The sequence below is a fragment of the Zalophus californianus genome, chromosome 10, assembly GCF_009762305.2.
Source record: "Zalophus californianus isolate mZalCal1 chromosome 10, mZalCal1.pri.v2, whole genome shotgun sequence".
In the NCBI taxonomy this organism is placed as follows: Eukaryota; Metazoa; Chordata; class Mammalia; order Carnivora; family Otariidae; genus Zalophus; species Zalophus californianus.
This window is the reverse complement of record NC_045604.1, coordinates 72,762,122-72,782,390: the sequence shown is the minus strand read 5'-3', so window position 1 is coordinate 72,782,390 and position 20,269 is coordinate 72,762,122. Positions and strand designations below refer to the sequence as shown.

Sequence of the window (20,269 nt, the reverse complement as noted above, 5' to 3'; positions counted from 1 at the left end):
TTACCCAATGGTATCCCAGTGCATGGTTGCGGGTGCGCAGCCGCGCTTTGCTCTTTCTGAGCCTCTGAACGCACCACCCTAGGTAGTCATTGTCCAGCTGACGGACGATCGGGCGTTTGCCACGTTCAGTTCCAAAAACGTTCCAAACGTGACTCTAATTGCTAGGTATTTTCGTGCAGATCCATTTGTAGGACACGTGTTTCCAAGTGCAACAGTGGAGTTAAGCATTTTCGTAGTTGTTGCCAAGTCGCCTTAGGTCGGACCAGTTTGTGGCCACGATAATGGTCTGTGAGAGTCTTGTTCCCCCGCAGCCGTACCCTTTTCCCGAGCTGCTCCTCTCCAAAAACTTTCACGGTGGTGTCTGGTTGAGTGGTGAGTGGTGTTACACATCTATCTCTGTGTGAACTGGGGGTTTCTGTATTCTCTCATGTGATGCTCTCGATGGCTCTAAAGTGGGTAGGGTGTTTAGGCTAGCTATTATTCCCGCTTCACAGAAGAGGGCCCTCACGCACAGATGCCAGGGATTCGAAGCCTCCCTGTGTCTCACCTGTGGCCGCCTGCACATGGCAGTAGCTCCCCCTGCTGCAGACGGCCGAAACAGCAGTCCCCAGAGAGCCCATTTCTGGTTCGTTTCTGGTTCATCTCTGCGGGAGCTGGAAGGTCCAGTTCCCCTCGTGTCTCCCAGGCCTGGGTCAAAGACATTCTCTGTAGGATCTCTGTGATTGTAACTGGGGACTCCTGCCACCCCCTCCGACTGCCTATCCCTTCCTGTCCTCAAGCCAGGGGCCAACATCCAGAGATGCGAGCGACTCATCATGTGTGTTTGCAGGCAGGGAGGAATGGGGCGGGGCCGTGGTATCAATTTCAGGCAATTATATATGTGCCTGCCATTTATGAGACGCCATCTTAGTCTTCTGAGACTAAGTTTCACCCTCGAGAAAGAAAACCAGCACCTCAAGAAGCAAGGTGCAGAACAAGAAGAATACTGTACTCCTCTTTGGAGAAAAAAGATGGGGAATATGATATCTGCTCCTATTGCTTGGATTGCATGCATTAAAATGCCTGAAAGAATACGTAGTGGGTGTTATGGTCTAGGCAGATTGGGGACAGGGGTGGGAGACTTTCACTCTATACCTTTTTATACTTCTGAGTTTTTTTTTTTAAAGATTTTATTTTATTTTATTTATTTGAGAGAGAGAATGAGATAGAGAGAGCATGAGAGGGGGGAGGGTCAGAGGGAGAAGCAGACTCCCTGCCGAGCAGGGAGCCCGATGCGGGACTCGATCCCGGGACTCCAGGATCATGACCTGAGCCGAAGGCAGTCGCTTAACCAACTGAGCCACTCAGGCGCCTGATATACTTCTGAGTTTTGAACCAAGAAATTAAATACATCAAAATGGAAAAAAGTGGAAAAAAAGAGTGTCTACTGTCAGGGCCTATGTGCCGGGCTCAGGGAGACAAAGAGGTTGGAGAACTTGAGGTGTACGTGACACTGGGTTGGCCCCTGTGCCGTGGCTCAGAGACGAGTTGCAAGAACAGATGCCTGCGAGTCAGCAGCCAGTGGTCTCATACCCCCCCTGCTCCCCGCCCCCTGGTTTTGAAAGCACTGGAGGATTCTGCTTTCCCTTCTTAGGGACCCCAACTGGTGTGGCCCGGGCAGGGTGCTCTTCCTGACATTGGACACAGGGCCCAGGAACCCAAGAACTACCTAGTCAGTGCTTGGTCCTGGGACCTGGTAAATAGATCATGGTCTCTGGAGGCTAATTTGAGACTGGCCCGGAGCCCAGGGTCAGGCTGAGCCTGAGGTAGGAATGTCAGGGGGCCCCCGTCCAGGATGTCTAAGATTATGTAAGCCTCTTTCATGTCTTTTTTTTTTTTTCTGTTACCAATCCAGATAGCAGAGGGTTTTTTTTTTTTTAAACTTTTTTTAGGATTTTTTTTTTAAAGATTTTATTTATTTATTTGACAGAGAGACAGAGAGAGAGAGCACAAGCAGGGGGAGCGGCAGGCAGAGGGAGAGAGAGAAACAGGCATCCTGCTGAGCAGGGAGCCCAATGTGGGGCTCGATCTCAGGACCCTGAGATCACAACCTGAGCTGAAGGCAGACGCTCAACTGACTGAGCCACCCAGGCGCCCCTTAAGATTTATTTTTAAGTAGTCTGTACATCCAATGTGGGGCTTGAACTTACGACCCCAAGATCAAGAGTTACATGCTCTACCGATGGAGCCAGCCAGGTGCCCCCAGGTAGCAGAGTTTTAACCTCTCCCCCTGTGGTAGTTCCCTTCTCCCCTTATGAACTGTCCCCCAGATGCAAACCAGGAGGCCTCACCCACAGTGAGCTCTGAGTTGGTGTGTTTGTTGATGTCACTTACCTCCTTCTGGTGCCCGTGTGCCAAGGATCTGTGTAAGGCCAAAATCATGTCTCCTGGTGTCTTTTAACTGGGTGATCGCACTTATGTAGCAAGACACGTGCCATGGACTGCCACACCCTGCCCGGTCTGGTGTAGAATTCTGTAACTCCGTCAGATGGGCGCGGGATGCGGCAGGAAGCACTGGGTCACTCCCGTAAAAACCTTGTCAGTCACTTCCATGTCTAATTCCTGCTGCCTACAGATGGGGAGATTACTTCCAAGCCCATGGTGCTGTTCCTCGGACCGTGGAGCGTTGGCAAATCCACCATGATAAACTACCTCCTCGGGTTGGAAGACACTCGCTACCAGCTCTATACAGGTAAAAGCGGGATTCTCTTGCCTGTGTGTCGGTGTGTCAGTGTCCTGTGTGAAGGCATGATGAAACAGTCATGTGTGTCTTTAATAGAACGATGAGAATTACATACAAGAAACCAGCAGCTATAATCCGTGTTCACAGGAGCATTTCTCACAGCGGCCGAGAGGTGGAAACCACCCAAACATCCATGGATGGATGAATGGATAAACAAAAGGGTCTATCCGTACGATAGAGTGTGGAGTATTATTCAGTCTTAAGAAAGAATGCATTTCTGAAACATGCTACAACATGCATGAATCTTTTTTTTTTAAGATTTTATTTATTTATTTGACAGAGAGAGACACAGCGAGAGAGGGAACACAAGCAGGGGGAGTGGGAGAGGGAGAAGCAGGCTTCCCGCTGAGCAGGGAGCCCGATGCGGGGCTTGATCCCAGGACCCTGGGACCATGACCTGAGCCGAAGGCAGACGCCTAACGACTGAGCCACCCAGGCGCTCCAACATGCATGAATCTTGAAGACACTACATTGAAATAAGTCAGACACAAAAGGACAGATATCTTACGATTCCACTTACAAGGTGCCTAGAGTCATCCAATCCATGGAGACAGAGTAGAGGAGAGATTACCGGGGGCTGGGAAGGGGGAATGAGTGGGGACAGTTTCAGTTTGTGAGATAGATGGTGGTGAGGGCTGCACAACAGTGTGAATGTGCTTAATGCCACTGAATTGTACACCCAAAAATGGTTAAAACTGTCAATTTCATGACACATATTTTTACAATTAAAAAAAGAAAGAAGACACTAGCTTAGCAAGCAGGGTATCCAGTTCTTGAGGCAAGTCCACCCTGAAACCCCTGGCTCACCCACTTACTTTGTAGTAGGGTCTCTGTCGCAGAGGTGACTGTGTCCCGACTGACCTCGTGCCCATGCGTGCAGGTGCTGAGCCCACCACCTCTGAGTTCACTGTCCTCATGCACGGACCCAAGCTGAAAACCATCGAGGGTATCGTCATGGCTGCTGACAGCACTCGGTCCTTCTCACCCCTCGAGAAATTTGGCCAGAATTTCCTAGAGAAGCTGATTGGCATTGAGGTTCCCCACAAACTTCTGGAGCGAGTCACTTTCGTGGATACACCAGGCATCATTGAGAACCGCAAGCAGCAAGAAAGAGGTAGGTAGTTGAGCGCTTGTATCTGAACAGCTTGAGCTTTGTCTTAGAAAACCATTTGATGGGGTGGTAGGCAGGCAGGGGAGAGGAAAGGTGACCAGCGTTGTCCAAGATGAACTGGATCCCTGTCCATGTGTACTTGACCTCTGGTTAGCTTGGGTTCTGGTTTGAACCTGACCTTGAACTCTTCCTGGTCCAGTGTCTGCTTGACCAGGCCTGCTTGAACAGAAGCCTGTATTACACTTCCCAGCATTCTCTTCCAGTGGGAGAAGAGTGCCACTTTGGTCCCAGCAGACACGTGGTTATGACAGAGGCCACTGAGTATCACCATGACACAGGGCTGTCTGCAGAGATGAGTCATCACAGGGTATTTGTAGGACTATAGGCCCAGATGGTGGATCTCACTTTATGGTTATAACTCTCATTTTGGTTTCCTTACTGTTTTATTACTAGTAATAATATTGTCACTAATAATTATAATAGTAAATTAACCTTTATTCTTCTATTATGCATTGGATAATTGTATGCATTACTGGTTGATTGTTGTAGAAAAATTTCAAGACAGGTCTTCCTAGTCTCCTCATTTTGGAAATAAGTGGAAGGAATTAAAATATGTCGAGCACCTACTGTGTGAGAGGCAGTTTTAGTTATGTGCTTTACTTATAGCAACATCATAATCTTTATATCAACCTAGGTATTATTGTTCTTCTTGTTATTTTGTAGCTAAGATGGTACAGCTTGGAAGCATTTACTCTTCTGGGCTGGCCAGTGGCAGAACCCAAATTCCAGTCCGGGTCTTGGGCCAGCTCCACATTGCTTCCCCCTAAATAGCATTCCTCTCTTTCATATTCTTCTAATTCCCTGACTTCAGCCCTTCAATGTCTTTGCCACTGTCCCATATCTTTTTAGACAGTAGAAAGATCTCCATTTTGAAAAAGTATTTTACTTTCCTGGAGCCTTGGATTCCATAGATTAAAACAAGGATCAGGCTGTTCTAGGCTGAGTGCTGACAAGGCGCAGGAGATATGCAATTAATTCTTTTAGTCTTTGGAAGCCCAGAAAATCCCTACTGCCTTTATTCCCTTCAACCCAGGCAATGGTTTGGTTCTGGAAGGGGGCACGAGGGGCTTAGGGTGAGCCTGCTCAGTTTGACTTCTTGCTCCCCCCCCAAGGTTACCCCTTCAATGATGTGTGCCAGTGGTTCATCGACAGAGCGGACCTCATCTTTGTTGTCTTTGACCCAACCAAGTTGGACGTGGGTCTGGAGCTGGAGATGCTCTTCCGCCAGCTGAAGGGACGAGAGTCCCAGATAAGGATCATCCTGAACAAGGCCGACAACCTGGCAACGCAGATGCTCATGCGGGTCTATGGGGCCCTTTTCTGGAGCTTGGCCCCGCTCATCAATGTCACAGAGCCCCCGAGGGTTTACGTCAGCTCCTTCTGGCCACAAGACTACAAGCCCGATACCCACCGGGACCTGTTTCTCAAGGAAGAGATCTCGCTCCTGGAAGACCTGAACCAGGTGATCGAGAACAGGTTGGAGAACAAGATCGCCTTCATCCGCCAGCATGCCATCCGGGTCCGCATTCACGCCCTCTTGGTCGACCGCTATCTGCAGACTTACAAGGACAAAATGACCTTCTTCAGTGATGGAGAGCTGGTCTTTAAGGACATTGTGGAAGACCCCGACAAATTCTACATCTTCAAGACCATCCTGGCAAAGACCAACGTCAGCAAGTTTGACCTTCCCAACCGCGAGGCCTACAAGGACTTCTTTGGCATCAACCCCATCTCCAGTTTCAAGCTGCTGTCTCAGCAGTGCTCCTATATGGGGGGCTGCTTCCTGGAGAAGATTGAGCGGGCCATCACGCAGGAGCTCCCTGGCCTCCTGGGAAGCCTCGGGCTAGGGAAGAATCCAGGTGCTCTCAACTGTGACAAAACAGGGTGTGGCGAAACCCCAAAGAATCGCTATAAGAAACACTAGGTCGTTGTGTCGCCGTTCTGGGGTTCCTGTTAGTGGATGAGCTTGTGTCCTGTCTGAGAAGTCCTGGTTTATTAACCCTTTGAGCCACACTGGCAAGAATCTTTACACGCCGGAGATTTGGGAGTTAATTGAGGCCAGTGCTGGGGGAGGGTGTGGGTCAAGGGAAGCCAGAGGAAACTGTGAATTATAGTGTGCCCGTCTTGTTGCTTCAGTGGGGGGCCTGACTGAGGCAGGTCAGGCCCCGCCTGCTTTTCCTGGGTCCTATCGCAAAGGGACAAAGAGCAGCTAAATTCTAGTGTATACTGAGCTTATACTGAGGTGATGAGCGTCCAGCTGAAAGCAGCTGAAATTCCTTTTTCGCCCTCTAAGCTGGGAAAATAGGGAAGACTTGATTTCTGTAGGGCTGCTCAGGTCCTTCGTGGCTTCCTCCCACGCAGTCTCCTGCTGGTCCTCTAGCCCTCTCCTGCTCCTTGCTTGGGTTGGCTTCAACAGGGGACAGTCTCTTGGGTTGGAATCCACCTGGGTTTCGAGCCTACCCCCAGGCCCTCCACCCTGCTTCCTCTGGGGGCGGGGGAACGGTTTAGGATACCAGAATGCTAAGAGAGAACAGGAGTCCCCCAGGCTAGGAGACGGAGCTGCCTCCCCCCTGCCATTTCTCCGATGTAGTCTTCTAAGCCGGCTGGGAAGCTCGGTCCCTTTCTCGGCCCCAAGAGGAGGCTAGTGTTCCATGCATTCAGGTAATTGACTTCTTGGAAGTGACTTCAGTGAAACTACCAGAAGGGCTCAGAGGGTTAATTGGTTTGCAGTGTGTCTTTGTCTATTGCATGTCTTGGAAAACAGACCCCAAAGGCATTGGGTTTCAGAGGGGACGATGGAAACCTTGCTCCTTTTCATGAGGGTCTTCTCTGGGCAGCCCATCTACCCTGGATGAGGAGGCGGCAGTTTCCACACCTTCTCTGCAGAGACGCTCTGCGGAAGGGTCATCCCCTCCTGGTTTTCATGCCACGGCTTCCCCTTTCTTCTCCATTCCCTGATATGCCAACACTCAAAACTCAGAGTGATTTCCCACGAGTCAGAATCAGTGCCAGCCACTCGGTGTGGGTGGCAACCAAGGCTTCACATTCGGTTTTCCACCTGAACTTGATACTGATTTGCACCAAACATACCACAGGGCAGCCAGGGCCTTCAAATACGGACAGGTGTGAATATGCATGTACTGCCTTGTCCAAGAGAGCTGAGGGAGACAGCAGAGGCCAAGGGGCATGGAGAAAGGATGCTCTGTGAGGGTCCTGCCTGGCTGCTGGGCAACCCCGGAGGGCAGTGGGGGATGGAGGGAAGGAGCCTTTTGACGAAAAGTAGGTGGGTGAACAGTCTGTGCAAATCCAGGAGACCTGGCCCAGGGCTGTCCGGAGGGGCACCTGTGGCCTCGTGAGCCAGCCTCGCTTGGGAGCGAGCCATCTGGGGGGCTTCACCATGAGGCCTGGGTCAGGGCCCACCAGCACCAGGGGGTCACCTTGGACCAGAAGGAAAGCGAAGATGAAGGCAGATGGGAGGCACTCTGAGGACAAGGCCATGGAAGCAAATTGCTGATCAATCAGATTAGGTCCCCGTGGAGAATTTGGAATTCCTGCTTCCCAGAATGATTAGCACTTGGGTGCATACTGCAGCAGGACCTGGAACCTCCCACAAGAAAGCCAGAGGCCCCAAAGCCTCCGGGATATTGTTTCTAAGGACAGAGTCAAGCAGAGCACCAGGGGCCTGCTGGGGCACCCAAGGAGCCTGGTGACCAGGGCCTGATGAGCTGCTTTTTTTCTCATTAAAAACCAGCCCTTGCCTCACCTCCCCGTCACGTCCCCTCTCACCTTGCTCCTTAATGTTCCCAATGTCCTCGAGCATATCAGGTTTTCTCCGTGCAGCAGGGCCATACAAAGTACAGAACTGTTATAGCAGCTGATGCCCCCATCACTTTGGGGGAAGCGGGTGCAAGGAAGCCAGTACATTCATACAGGATCTTTGTTTTCGTGGGGCTGGGGCTGACATTATCAGTGTGATCTTTTCTTCCTTTCTCGTTCCATCCATTTGCCTTTTCTTATTTGTCCCTCTGCTCTCTCAACCTGCCTTTTCTCTAAATGGCCCGTAGGCTGGTCGGCGGGTCTGCCTAGGCTTTCAGTGCTGTTTGGGCCTCTGTTCTGTGGATGTGGATTTCAAACAGAATTCTGACTCTTTGGGGAGGACGGGGATTGGGACCTGGGGGTAAATTTAGGATCCAGAGATTCCCCCCAAGAGGAGTTATCTGTAAGTATTTGTGCCTGAACAGTTGCTGTTTCTCTCCAAAGTGGAAACTTTCCAGTGTTCTTGCCATTCTGATTTCATCAGGGAGGAAATCTCAATAAAGTTCAATCTCTCTGTGACACTGCCTGCTTTCTCATGGTCTCTGGCCAGCCTAATCCCTTCCTCTTCCTTTTATCTAGTAGTAGACCGATTTTTATTAATACTTGTTTTTCAAGCAGTTTCAGGTCCACAGCAAAACGGAGAGGGAGGTGGAGGTTTCCCACACACCCCCTGCTGCTGCAATGCACAGCCTCCCCCACTAGCAACACCCCCAGTGGAGTGGAACATGTGTTCCAACTGATGAGCCGATGTGGGCACGCCATAGTCACCCAGAGTCCATATGTTAGGGTTTGTTCCTGGTGGTGTGCATTCCTCGTGTTTGGACAAATGTATCATGATGTGTCCATCCTTATAGAATATACGGGCTATTTCCACTGCCCTAAAAATCCTCTGCATTCCACCTGTTCATCCCTCTTATCTCTTCCCAACCCCGAGTGCTACTTTCTAAGTTTCTTAGGGATAGATTGACAATACATGAATTGCCCACTTGTATTTTATTTTATTTTATTTTATTTTATTTTTTTAAAGATTTTATTTATTTGAGAGAGAGAATGAGATAGAGAGAGAGAGCATGAGACGGGGGAGGGCCAGAGGGAGAAGCAGACTCCCCGCTGAGCAGGGAGCCCAATGTGGGACTCGATCCCGGGACTCCAGGACCATGACCCGAGCTGAAGGCAGTCGCTTAACCAACTGAGCCACCCAGGCGCCCCTGCCCACTTGTATTTTAGACACCCCCGTGCCTTCTTCTCTAGACCCTTCCTGCTTCCAGCCCACCAGTGTCAAAGATGACCTTGAAACCCAGGCTTCCCATTGTAGGATTGGAAACAAAGACATGCTCTCTCCTCAGCCCCTGGCTGTCATTCTCCCTGGCGTCTATGGCACTAGCCCATTCATAGGAACTATGGAAGTTTCTGTCCCCAAGACTCTCAGAGAGGCAGACACGCTGCTACATCCATGTCCTCAACCACGCCACTGCCCACTTGGTAGCTGAAGATTCTGGGGAGGGAGCTGGAGGGTCTGCCCTGAATGTAAGGATGGTGCCTCCCCTTGGCTTCTTCTAAAAGTGGTGCTCCCCACAGCAGGACCCCGGGCTTCCTACTTGTACTTGTTTTTAATGAATCCTTACCCTGTCCTTGACTCCCTGAGCAGAGCTCCTTTACTTTGAAATGGAGGGCTTCACACCCTGATTCAGAGCATGTTTGCAAAGGGAGGACCTGGGCCCTGGGGAGTCGGTGGGAGGCTGGAAATAGACGGGGGTGTGAGAGTGAACAACATGCCATCATGAGGGGGCCAGTACAGGGAGGATGCGGAATTGCTGGCCACCTGCTCTGGGTTTCCTAAGTTGGGAGAGGCTGATCTCAGGGTGGGATGAATAGGGCAGTGTGGCTCATTGCTTCCCTCTCCCTTGCCCTCCTCCTGATTTGGGGGTCGGCAGTCCACAGTCAGCAACGTAGTAGCCTGACCCAGCTCACACCACTGCTGCCCTCCCCCAGGTCGGCTCTCCCACCCATGACAGCAACCAGTGTTTTCCTGTGACTGGGAGAAATATGGAGCATTTTCCTGGAAAGCAGAAGGTAGGTGAGGTCTGTTTTGAAGATAAACATCACACACCAGAACCTGCCAGCATGTTCAAAATTGTGCTATTTCACAAGTACCCTACTGACACCTTTACATTGTCTGCCATGAGGTCAGCCAGATGCCATGGAGAAAGCAAATCAAAGACCATTCTAAACCTAGCCAGGTGATATAGGGGGCCTGAACGGAACGAATGTCTTCACAGGGATGCGTATGTATGTGAATATGTCAGGGTTACCTATGGTTATATGTACAAGGGGCGTGCAGATGCCTGCATGGAAAGCTGGCATGTGTGCGGAAACCAATGTTTATGTGAGTGTTTGTGGCCAAAATATCTCTGAGTATGTAGCACAGTGACCAGCACGGAGGACTTATTACCTCCGTGCCATCAGAATGAAAGAGTAAGTGGGTTTGGGGGGGAGTAAAGAAGGTGTCTGTGTACTCTATGTTGTGTGTGGAGGGTCCTGGGAGGGGGGAAGGTATGTGTGGGTGTGGCTGTGAAGAAGTAATTGTATGAATGACATGTGGATGACAGATTATGGGAGCACTGGGCATAGGCAGGTGTGTGCATGAGGAGAGCCAGATGCCCTACCCAGAGGGGAGATCCAGGAAGACCCAGCCATAGGAGGACACCTCTGAGGCCCTGGCTTTGCACTTGTAGGCCCCCCCCAACCCCTCAGAGAACTGAGGGGAAGTCAGAGCCTTCAAAAACTCACAAGCACTGGCAACATTTCATGCCTATTCTACTGTCCGTGACATTTGGCTCAAGCTTTTCCCAGTCCAGGGAAACCTTGATGGCAATAAAAAAGAAGCATAAGAAAAACAAGAAGATGAAAGTAGTGACACAAATTTGCCTGTAGTAAAGGTGTATCCCACAGGTTCTGAGGTATTTATTCCCTGTACCAAAGGATAAAAAAATAACATGCATAAATGAGCATTTTCTGTGAGTGTTTGCATCGTGGATCATGTTCTCTGTTTCCGCATCATTTCACTGGGGGAAGAAAACCAACTTCTAGAGTCCCCCTTTGCCAGGAACTGGGATAGAGACCAATAGACATTCCCACAGTTGTATTTGACATGATGAGGTAATTCTAACAGCCACATGCCAGGCCACATGATAGGTGCTTTATGTGCATTATTTCATATAATGCTCACATTGCCCCACAGGTAGGGAGCTGTCTCACACGGAAAAGACCAGAGACTCCGGAGTCGGATTGCTTGGGCTTCGTCCTGGGCTCCAGCACTTACTGGCTGGGCAGCTCCAGGCAAATGACACAGTTGTGTGCTTCAGAATCCTCAGCCATGAAATGAAGATCCGAAGAGCCCCTCTCTCTGCGGGGCTGAGGTGAGGATGAGATCACTTAAAACAAGCAATGTGCTAGAAGTAGTACGCAGCCCACAGCAAGCATTCCATGCATGTTATTATTATTCATATTTTACTGATGAGACTGATGGTCAGAACGGTGGGGAGGCGGCATGTGGAGGTGTGAGGGCCAGAATACCATCTGAAGCCTGACTCACGCTATGGCAGGTGAGGTTACTTGCCCAGGGTCACATTTGGTGACACTGGTCTTTCTGATCCCAGGGCATTTCCCTCCTCTTCAGAAACTGACAAAAATGAAGAATTGCTTGATTTTTTCAGTGGTCCCTCAGCACCTTGAACCTTGGTGGTAACGAAATTTTAAAACACACGTAATTCGCATTAGAAAATTTATTTATTTATTTAAAAGATTTTATTTATTTGAGGGAGAGAGAGCTTGAGAGATCATGAGCAGGGGGGAGGGGTAGAGGGAGAAGCAGACTCCCCACTGAGCAGGGAGCCCAAAGTGAAGCGGAGCTCCATCCCAGGACCCTGGGATCATGACCCGAGCCAAAGGCAGATGCTTATTTATTTTATTTTTTAAATTTTTTATTGTTATGTTAATCACCATATATTACATCATTAGTTTTTGATGTAGTGTTCCATGATTCATTGTTTGTTCATAACACCCAGTGCTCCGTGCAGAATGTGCCCTCTTTAATACCCATCACCAGGCTAACCCATCCCCCTACCCTCCTCCCCTCTAGAACCCTCAGTTTGTTTTTCAGAGTCCATCATCTCTCATGGTTCGTCTCCCCCTCTGACTTACTCCCCTTCATTCTTCCTCTCCTGCTATCTTCTTCTTTTTCTTTTTTCTTAAAATATGTTGCATTACTTGTTTCAGAAGTACATATCTGTGATTCAACAGTCTTGCACAATTCACAGCGCTCACCATAGCACATACCCTCCCCAATGTCTATCACCCAGCCACCCCATCCCTCCCACCCCCAACCACTCCAGTAACACTCAGTTTGTTTCCTGAGATTAAGAATTCCTCATATCAGTGAGGTCATATGATACATATCTTTCTCTGATTGACTTATTTCACTAAGCATAACACCCTCCAGTTCCATCCACGTCGTTGCAAATGGCAAGATCTCATTCCTTTTGATGGCTGCATAATATTCCATTGTGTATATATACCACCTCTTCTTTATCCACTCATCTGTCGATGGACATCCTGGCTCTTTCCACAGTTTGGCTATTGTGGACATTGCTGCTATAAACATTGGGGTGCACATACCCCTTCGGGTCCCTACATTTGTATCTTTGTGGTAAATACCCAGTAGTGCAATTGCTGGATCGAATGGTAGCTCTAATTTCAACTGTTTGAGGAACCTCCATACTGTTTTCCAGAGTGGTTGCACCAGCTTGCATTCCCACCAACAGTGTAGGAGGGTTCCCCTTTCTCCACATCCCCGCCAACATCTGTTGTTCCCTGACTTGTTAATTTTAGCCATTCTGACGGGTGTGAGGTGGTATCTCATTGAGGTTTTGATTTGGATTTCCCTGATGCCGAGTGATGTTGAGCACTTTTTCCTGTGCCTGTTGGCCATTTGGATGTCTTCTTTGGAAAAATGTCTGTTCATGTCTTCTGCCCATTTCTTGATTGGATCATTTGTTCTTTGGGTGTTGAGTTTGATAAGTTCTTTATAGCTTTTGGATACTAGCCCTTTATCTGATATGTCATTTGCAAATATTTTCTCCCATTCTGTCGGTTGTCTTTTGGTTTTGTGGACTGTTTCTTTTGCTGTGCAAAAGCTTTTTATCTTGATGAAATCCCAATAGTTCATTTTTGCCCTGGCTTCCCGTGCCTTTGGTGATGTTTCTAGGAAGAAGTTGCTGCGGCTGAGGTCGAAGAGGTTGCTACCTGTGTTCTCCTTTAGGATTTGGATGGACTCCTGTCTCACGTTTAGGTCTTTCAACCATTTGGAGTCTATTTTTGTGTGTGGTGTAAGGAAATGGTCCAGTTTCATTCTTCTGCATGTGGCTGTCCAATTTTCCCAACACCATTTGTTGAAGAGACTGTCTTTTTTCCATTGGACATTCTTTCCTGCTTTGTCAAAGATAAGTTGACCATAGAGTTGAGGGTCCATTTCTGGGCTCTCTATTCTGTTCCATTGATCTATGTGTCTGTTTTTGTGCCAGTACCATACTGTCTTGATGATGACAGCTTTGTAATAGAGCTGGAAGTCCGGAATTGTGATGCCGCCAGCTTTGCTTTTCTTTTTCAATATTCCTCTGGCTATTCGGGGTCTCTTCTGGTTCCATACAAATTTTAGGATTATTTGTTCCATTTCTTTGAAAAAAGTGGATGGTGTTTTGATGGGGATTGCACTGAATGTGTAGATTGCTCTAGGTAGCATTGGCATCTTCACAATGTTGGTTCTCCCAATCCATGAGAATGGAACGTTTTTCCATTTCTTTGTGTCTTCTTCAATTTCTTTCATGAGTATTTTATAGTTTTCTGAGTACAGATCCTTTGCCTCTTTGGTTAAATTTATTCCTAGGTATCTTATGGTTTTGGGTGCAATTGTAAATGGGATCAACTCCTTGATTTGTCTCTCTTCTGTCTTGTTGTTGGTATATAGGAATGCCACTGATTTCTGTGCATTGATTTTATATCCTGCTACTTTACTGAATTCCTGTATGAGTTCTAGCAGTTTTGGGGTGGAGTCTTTTGGGTTTTCCACATACAGTATCATATCATCTGCAAAGAGTGAGAGTTTGACTTCCTCTTTGCCGATTTGGATGCCTTTGATGTCTTTTTGTTGTCTGATTGCTGTGGCTAGGACTTCTAATACTATGTTGAATAGCAGTGGTGAGAGTGGACATCCCTGCCGCGTTCCTGACTTTAGGGGAAAAGCTCTCAGCTTTTCCCCATTGAGAATGATATTCGCTGTAGGTTTTTCATAGATGGCTTTTATGATATTGAGGTAGGTACCCTCTATCCCTATACTCTGAAGAGTTTTGATCAAGAAAGGATGCTGTACTTTGTCAAATGCTTTTTCTGCATCTATTGAGAGGATCATATGATTCTTGTTCTTTCTTTTGTTAATGTATTGTATCACGTTGATTGATTTGCGGATGTTGAACCAGCCTTGCAGCCCAGGGATAAATCCCACTTGGTCGTGGTGAATAATCCTTTTAATGTACTGTTGGATCCTATTGGCTAGTATTTTGGTGAGAATTTTTGCATCCATGTTCATCAAGGATATTGGTCTATAATTCTCCTTTTTGATGGGGTCTTTGTCTGGTTTTGGGATCAAGGTAATGGTGGCCTCATAAAATGAATTTGGAAGATTTCCTTCCATTTCTATTTTTTGGAACAGTTTCAGGAGAATAGGTATTAATTCTTCTTTAAATGTCTGATAGAATTCCCCTGGGAAGCCATCTGGCCCTGGGCTTTTGTTTCTTGGGAGATTTTTGATGACTGCTTCAATTTCCTTAGTGGTTATAGGTCTGTTCAGGTTTTCTATTTCTTCCTGGTTCAATTTTGGTAGTTGATACATCTCTAGGAATGCTCCCATTTCTTCCAGGTTATCTAATTTGCTGGCATAGAGTTGCTCATAATATGTTCTTATAATTGTTTGTATTTCTTTGGTGTTGGTTGTGATCTCTCCTCTTTCATTCATGATTTTGTTGATTTGGGTCATTTCTCTTTTCTTTTTGATCAGTCTGGCCAGGGGTTTATCAATCTTGTTAATTCTTTCAAAGAACCAGCTCCTAGTTTCGTTGATCTGTTCTACTGTTCTTTTGGTTTCTAGTTCATTGATTTCTGCTCTGATCTTTATTATTTCTCTTCTCCTGTTGGATTTAGGCTTGATTTGCTGTTCTCTCTCCAGCTCCTTTAGGTGTAGGGTTTGCTTGTGTATTTGAGACCTTTCTTGTTTCTTGAGAAAGGCTTGAATTGCTGTATACTTTCCTCTTAGGACTGCCTTTGCTGCATCCCAAAGATTTTTGAACAGTTGTGTTTTCATTTTCATTGGTTTCCATGAATTTTTTTAATTCTTCTTTAATTTCCTGGTTGACCCATTCATTCTTTAGTAGGATGCTCTTTAGCCTCCATGTCTTTGAGTTCTTTCCGACTTTCCTCTTGTGATTGAGTTTCAGTTTCAAAGCATTGTGGTCTGAAAATATGCAGGGAATAATCCCAATCTTTTGGTACCGGTTGAGACCTGATTTGTGACCTAGGATGTGATCAGTTCTGGAGAATGTTCCATGGGCACTAGAGAAGAATGTGTATTCCGTTGCTTTGGGATGGAATGTTCTGAATATGTCTGTGAAGTCCATTTGGTCCAGTGTGTCATTTAAAGTCTTTATTTCCTAGTTGATCTTTTGCTTAGATGATCTGTCCATTTCAGTCAGGGGGGTGTTAAAGTCCCCCACTATTATTGTATTGTTGTCAATGTGTTTCTTTGCTTTTGTTATTAATTGCCTTATATAATTGGCTGCTCCCATGTTCGGGGCATAGATATTTACAATTGTTAGATCTTCTTGTTGGATAGACCCTTTAAGTAGGATATAGTGTCCTTCCTCATCTCTTATTACAGTCTTTGTTTTAAAATCTAGTTTGTCTGATATAAGGATTGCCACCCCAGCTTTCTTTTGGTGTCCATTAGCATGGTAAATGGTTTTCCACCCCCTCACTTTCAATCTGGGGGTGTCTTTGGGTCTAAAATGAGTCTCTTGCAGACAGCATATTGATGGGTCTTGTTTTTTAATCCAATCTGATAGCCTGTGTCTTTTGATTGGGGCATTTAGCCCATTTACATTCAGGGTAACTATTGAAAGATATGAATTTAGTGCCATTGTATTGCTTGTAAGGTGACTGTTACTGTATGTTGTCTGTGTTCCTTTCTGATCTTTGCTGCTTTTAGGCTCTCTCTTTGCTTAGAGGACCCCTTTCAATATTTCTTGGAGGGCTGGTTTCGTGTTTGCACATTCCTTTAGTTTTTGTTTGTTCTGGAAGCTTTTTATCTCTCCTATTTTCAATGACAGCCTAGCTGGATATAGTATTCTTGGCTGCATATTTTTCTCGTTTAGTGCTCTGAAGATATCTTGCCAGTCCTTTCTGGCCTGCCAGGTCTCTGTAGATAGGTTTGTTGCCAATCTAATATTTTTACCATTGTAGGTTACATATCTCTTCTCCCGAGCTGCTTTCAGGATTTTCTCTTTGTCTCTGAGACTCGTAAGTTTTACTATTAGATGTCAGGGTGTTGACCTATTATTGATTTTGAGAGGGGTTCTCTGTGCCTCCTGGATTTTGATGCCTGTTTCTTTCCTCACGTTAGGGAAGTTCTCTGCTATTATTTGCTCCAATATACCTTCTGCCCCTCTCTCTCTTTCTTCTTCTGGGATCCCAATTATTCTAATGTTGTTTCGTCTTATTGTATCACTTATCTCTCGAATTCTGCCCTCGTGATTCTGTAGTTTTTTCTCTCTCTTTTTCTCAGCCTCTTTATTTTCCATCATTTGGTCTTCTATATCACTGATTCTCTCTTCTGCCTCATTTATCCTAGCAGTTAGTGCCCCCATTTTTGATTGCACCTCATCAATAGCCTTTTTGATTTCGACTTGGTTAGATTTTAGTTCTTTTATTTCTCCAGAAAGGGTTTCTCTAATAACTTCCACGCTTTTTTCAAGCCCAGCTAGTATCTTTAAAGTCATGATTCTGAACTCTAGGTCCGACATCGTACTAATGTCCGTATTGAGTAGGTCCCTGGCTGACGGTACTACCTCTTGTTCTTTTTGCTGAGGTGATTTTTTTCGTCTTGTCATTTTGTCCAGAGGAGAATAGATGAATGAGAGAACAAAATGCTAACAGGTTTACAACGTCCCCAGCAAATATACTGTATACAAATCAGAAAAGACCTGAAACCAGGGGAAAAGAAAGGGAAAGAAAGAAAAAAGAAAGAGAAAAAAAAAAGAAAAGAAAAGATAAAAACAAAAACAGAATACAAAAAAAGCAGAATATGATCAAATATGATCAGGCTAGTGCATAGATCAGTGCCACACACTAGATTTTGGGCGTATTTTGGTCTGTTAGAAAAAAGTGCCTCCTAAAATTTTAAAGGAAGAAAGACATATATGTACAAAATAAGGGTTGATACAATGAAGGGATAGAAGATGACTGTAAAGATGAAAATTATAAAAGATTTTATAAAAGGACTTGATAAGATAAGAAGTTGTTTGAAAAAAGAAAGAAGATTTAAGAAAAAAAAAATAAAAAAGGGAGAGAATGTGATCAGGCAGGAGACTAGAACAGAGCCATACACTAGTGATTTAGGGTATATTTTGATCTGTTAGAAGAAACCGTATCTCAAAATTTTAAAGAGAGAACAACTTATATATACATGCCAAAAATAAGGGTAACTACTATGAAAAGATAAAATATGACTCTAAAAATGAAAAATAAAAAATGTTTTTTTTTAAAAAAAGAGATTGATAAGATGTTGGTTGAAAAAGGGAAAAAGAAAAATAAAAAAAAACTTAACAAAAATTAACTTTGATGAACTAATGAATCATGGTAAGAAAAAGCCATGAATTCTATGTGCAGTATTCCCCTAGCGCTGGAGTTCTCCCGTTCTCGTTGATCGGTAAACTTGGTCTTGGCTTGCTGGCTGTTCGTGCTGATCTTCTGGGGGAGGGGCCTGTTGCTGTGGTTTCCAAATGTCTTTGCCGGAGGCTGAATTGCCCCGCCCTTGTCGGTCCGGGCTAAGCAAGCTGCTCGGGTTTGATCTCAGGAGCTTTTGTTCCCTGCAAGCTCTCGGTACAGCCTTGGAGGACCAGGGCAAAAATGGTGGCCTCCCAATCTCCACCCGGAGGAGCTGAGAATTCGGGGCCCCGCTCCTCAGTGTGCCCCCAGAGAAAAGCAGTCACTCCCGTGTCCCCGGTCGCTCTCCGCGCTCAACTGGCCTGTGACCGAGCGTTGCTATCTCTGGCACCCGACCCCGTGTGGAGTCTCCAAACCCAGCAGATCCCTGCGGTGCGTTCCCGCGCCGCTCCTCCCCGGGAAGGAAGGGGAGTCTCCCCTGCTCTGCCGCTTGTTGGGTCCCTGCTGGAGGAGCAGTGGCCCGACTGGGCCGCGGATCACAGTTTATGGCAACCCCGAGCTGAGAGCCCGCACCTCAGCTCCGTCTCTGCAGCTGGCTTCCCCGCTCCGATACCTGGGAGCTCTGGCGCACTCAGGCACCCCTGGTCTTTCTGTGACCCCAAGGGTCCTGAGACCACACTGTCCCGGGAGGATTCCACCCTCTGCTTAGCCACTGCAGCGACGTCCCTCAGCAGAGCCGACTTCTAACAGTTCCGATTTTGTGCTCCGCGGCTCTATCACTTGCCAGAAGCGGCCGACGGAGGCCCCCTCCCCCGCCGTCTATCCTCCCGAATATCGCCTCGGATTCACTTCTCCGTACGTCCTACCTTCCAGTAAGTGGACGCTTCTCTGTTCAGATAGTTGTTGCTACTCTCCTCTTTGATCTCCTGTTGAGTTCGTAGGTGTTCAGAATGGTTTGATCCCTATTCAGCTGAATTCCTGAGACCAGACGAAATCTAGGTCTCCTACTCCTCCGCCATCTTGCTCTGCCCTAAAGGCGGATGCTTAAGCAACTGAACCACCCAGGTGCCTGCATTAGAAAATTTATTAAGGCGGGGCACCTGGCTGGTTCAGTCCGTAGAGCATACGACTCTTGATCTCAGGGTTTTAAGTTCAAGCCCCATGTTGGGTGTAGAGATTACTTAAAAAAATAAAATCTTAGGGGTGTCTGAGTGGCTCAGTCAGTTAAGCATCTGCCTTCTGCTCAGGTCATGATCTCCGGGTCCCTTGTTGGGCTCCTTGCTCAGTGGGGATTCTGTTTCTCCCTCTCCCTTTGCCACTCCCCCTGCTTGTGCACTTTCTCTCTGTCAAATAAATAAAATCCCAAAAAAAAAAAAAAAACCAAAATATATTTATTTTTTTAAAGAATTTATTTATTCATTTGAGAGAGTGATTAAGAGGCAGAGGGAGAAGTAGACTCCCAACTGAGCAGGGAGCCTGGTGCAGGGCTCGATCCCAGAACCCTGAGATCATGACCTGAGCCAAAATCAGACACAACCCACTGAGCCACCTAGGCACCCCTAAACCATCTTAAAAGAAAATTTATTAAGGATTATTTCCTGAACAACAAAAAAAGAAAAAAAAAACAAATCCTTAACTCCATTTCACATTTGATCTTCACTCTGATCATGTTATAAATTGGATGGGGCAGGCATATTTATTATCCTTAAATCCAAATCCAGCGTGGGGAAGCTGCGTCTCCAGAGAAGTTAAGTCCAAATTCACCCAGCTAAATAAAACATGACAAACCAAACTAAAGGGCCAATTTTCTACCCATCCCACTATTCCTTCTATTACAGTCAATCACACTGATTTGTGTTAACCTGGAGCTTAGAGCAATTGGGACACTACATTTTTCTGACACATGAAAAAGAGTGATTTTGTATTTGTGATGAGTGCAAAATTATTTGTTGGTTATTTTTACATATTCTCCAAACTTCTGAATTTTTTCCCACCAAAACTTCAAAAGATTTGGAATTTACATGTTTGTTCAGGCATAATATCTGTCCTAGGGGGGCTAACCATCCAGTTAGGGACACAAGGCATGGAACTGGAGTGACCAGGCAGATCCTGGGGAATGACAAGGCCACATGTCCCAATCATACTACAAGACACATGGTCGGGCAAAGGATTTTCTTTCTCACTTGTAAATGTAATTATTTGAAAAGTTCTACCCATGCACACAGACTATTTAAACGTTTAACAGATTACCTTTGGGGAGGAGAATCCCTTTACATAGTAACATCAGGACTCTCCTGGGAATACTGGAACACCCTGGGGGTTCCAAGCTTAGAAAGGGAGTGGAATTCTAGCTCCACTCTAAAGGACGGGCGGTTTGGAAGGGCAGGGACCAGGGGGGCGGATCCTGGGGAAAGACCAAGGACCCAAACTCAGAAAGGAAGACATCTGTGTATGGCTAGTGAGGAGTCAAGGTGAGATGAAGTGGGTTAGGGAAACATGGCCCTTACATG

General features: G+C 46.6%; 1 protein-coding gene across 1 annotated transcript in view; it reads left to right on the top strand.

The window, feature by feature from the left end:
- Positions 1–8,281, top strand: part of SRL (sarcalumenin) — a 37,432-nt gene extending 29,151 nt beyond the window's left edge. The window contains 3 exon segments of the mRNA XM_027614062.2: positions 2,615–2,731; positions 3,663–3,896; positions 5,066–8,281. Of these exon segments, the coding sequence (XP_027469863.2) occupies positions 2,615–2,731; positions 3,663–3,896; positions 5,066–5,877 (1,163 nt within the window). The 3' untranslated portion in view covers positions 5,878–8,281.
- The last annotated feature ends 11,988 nt before the right edge of the window (positions 8,282–20,269 follow it).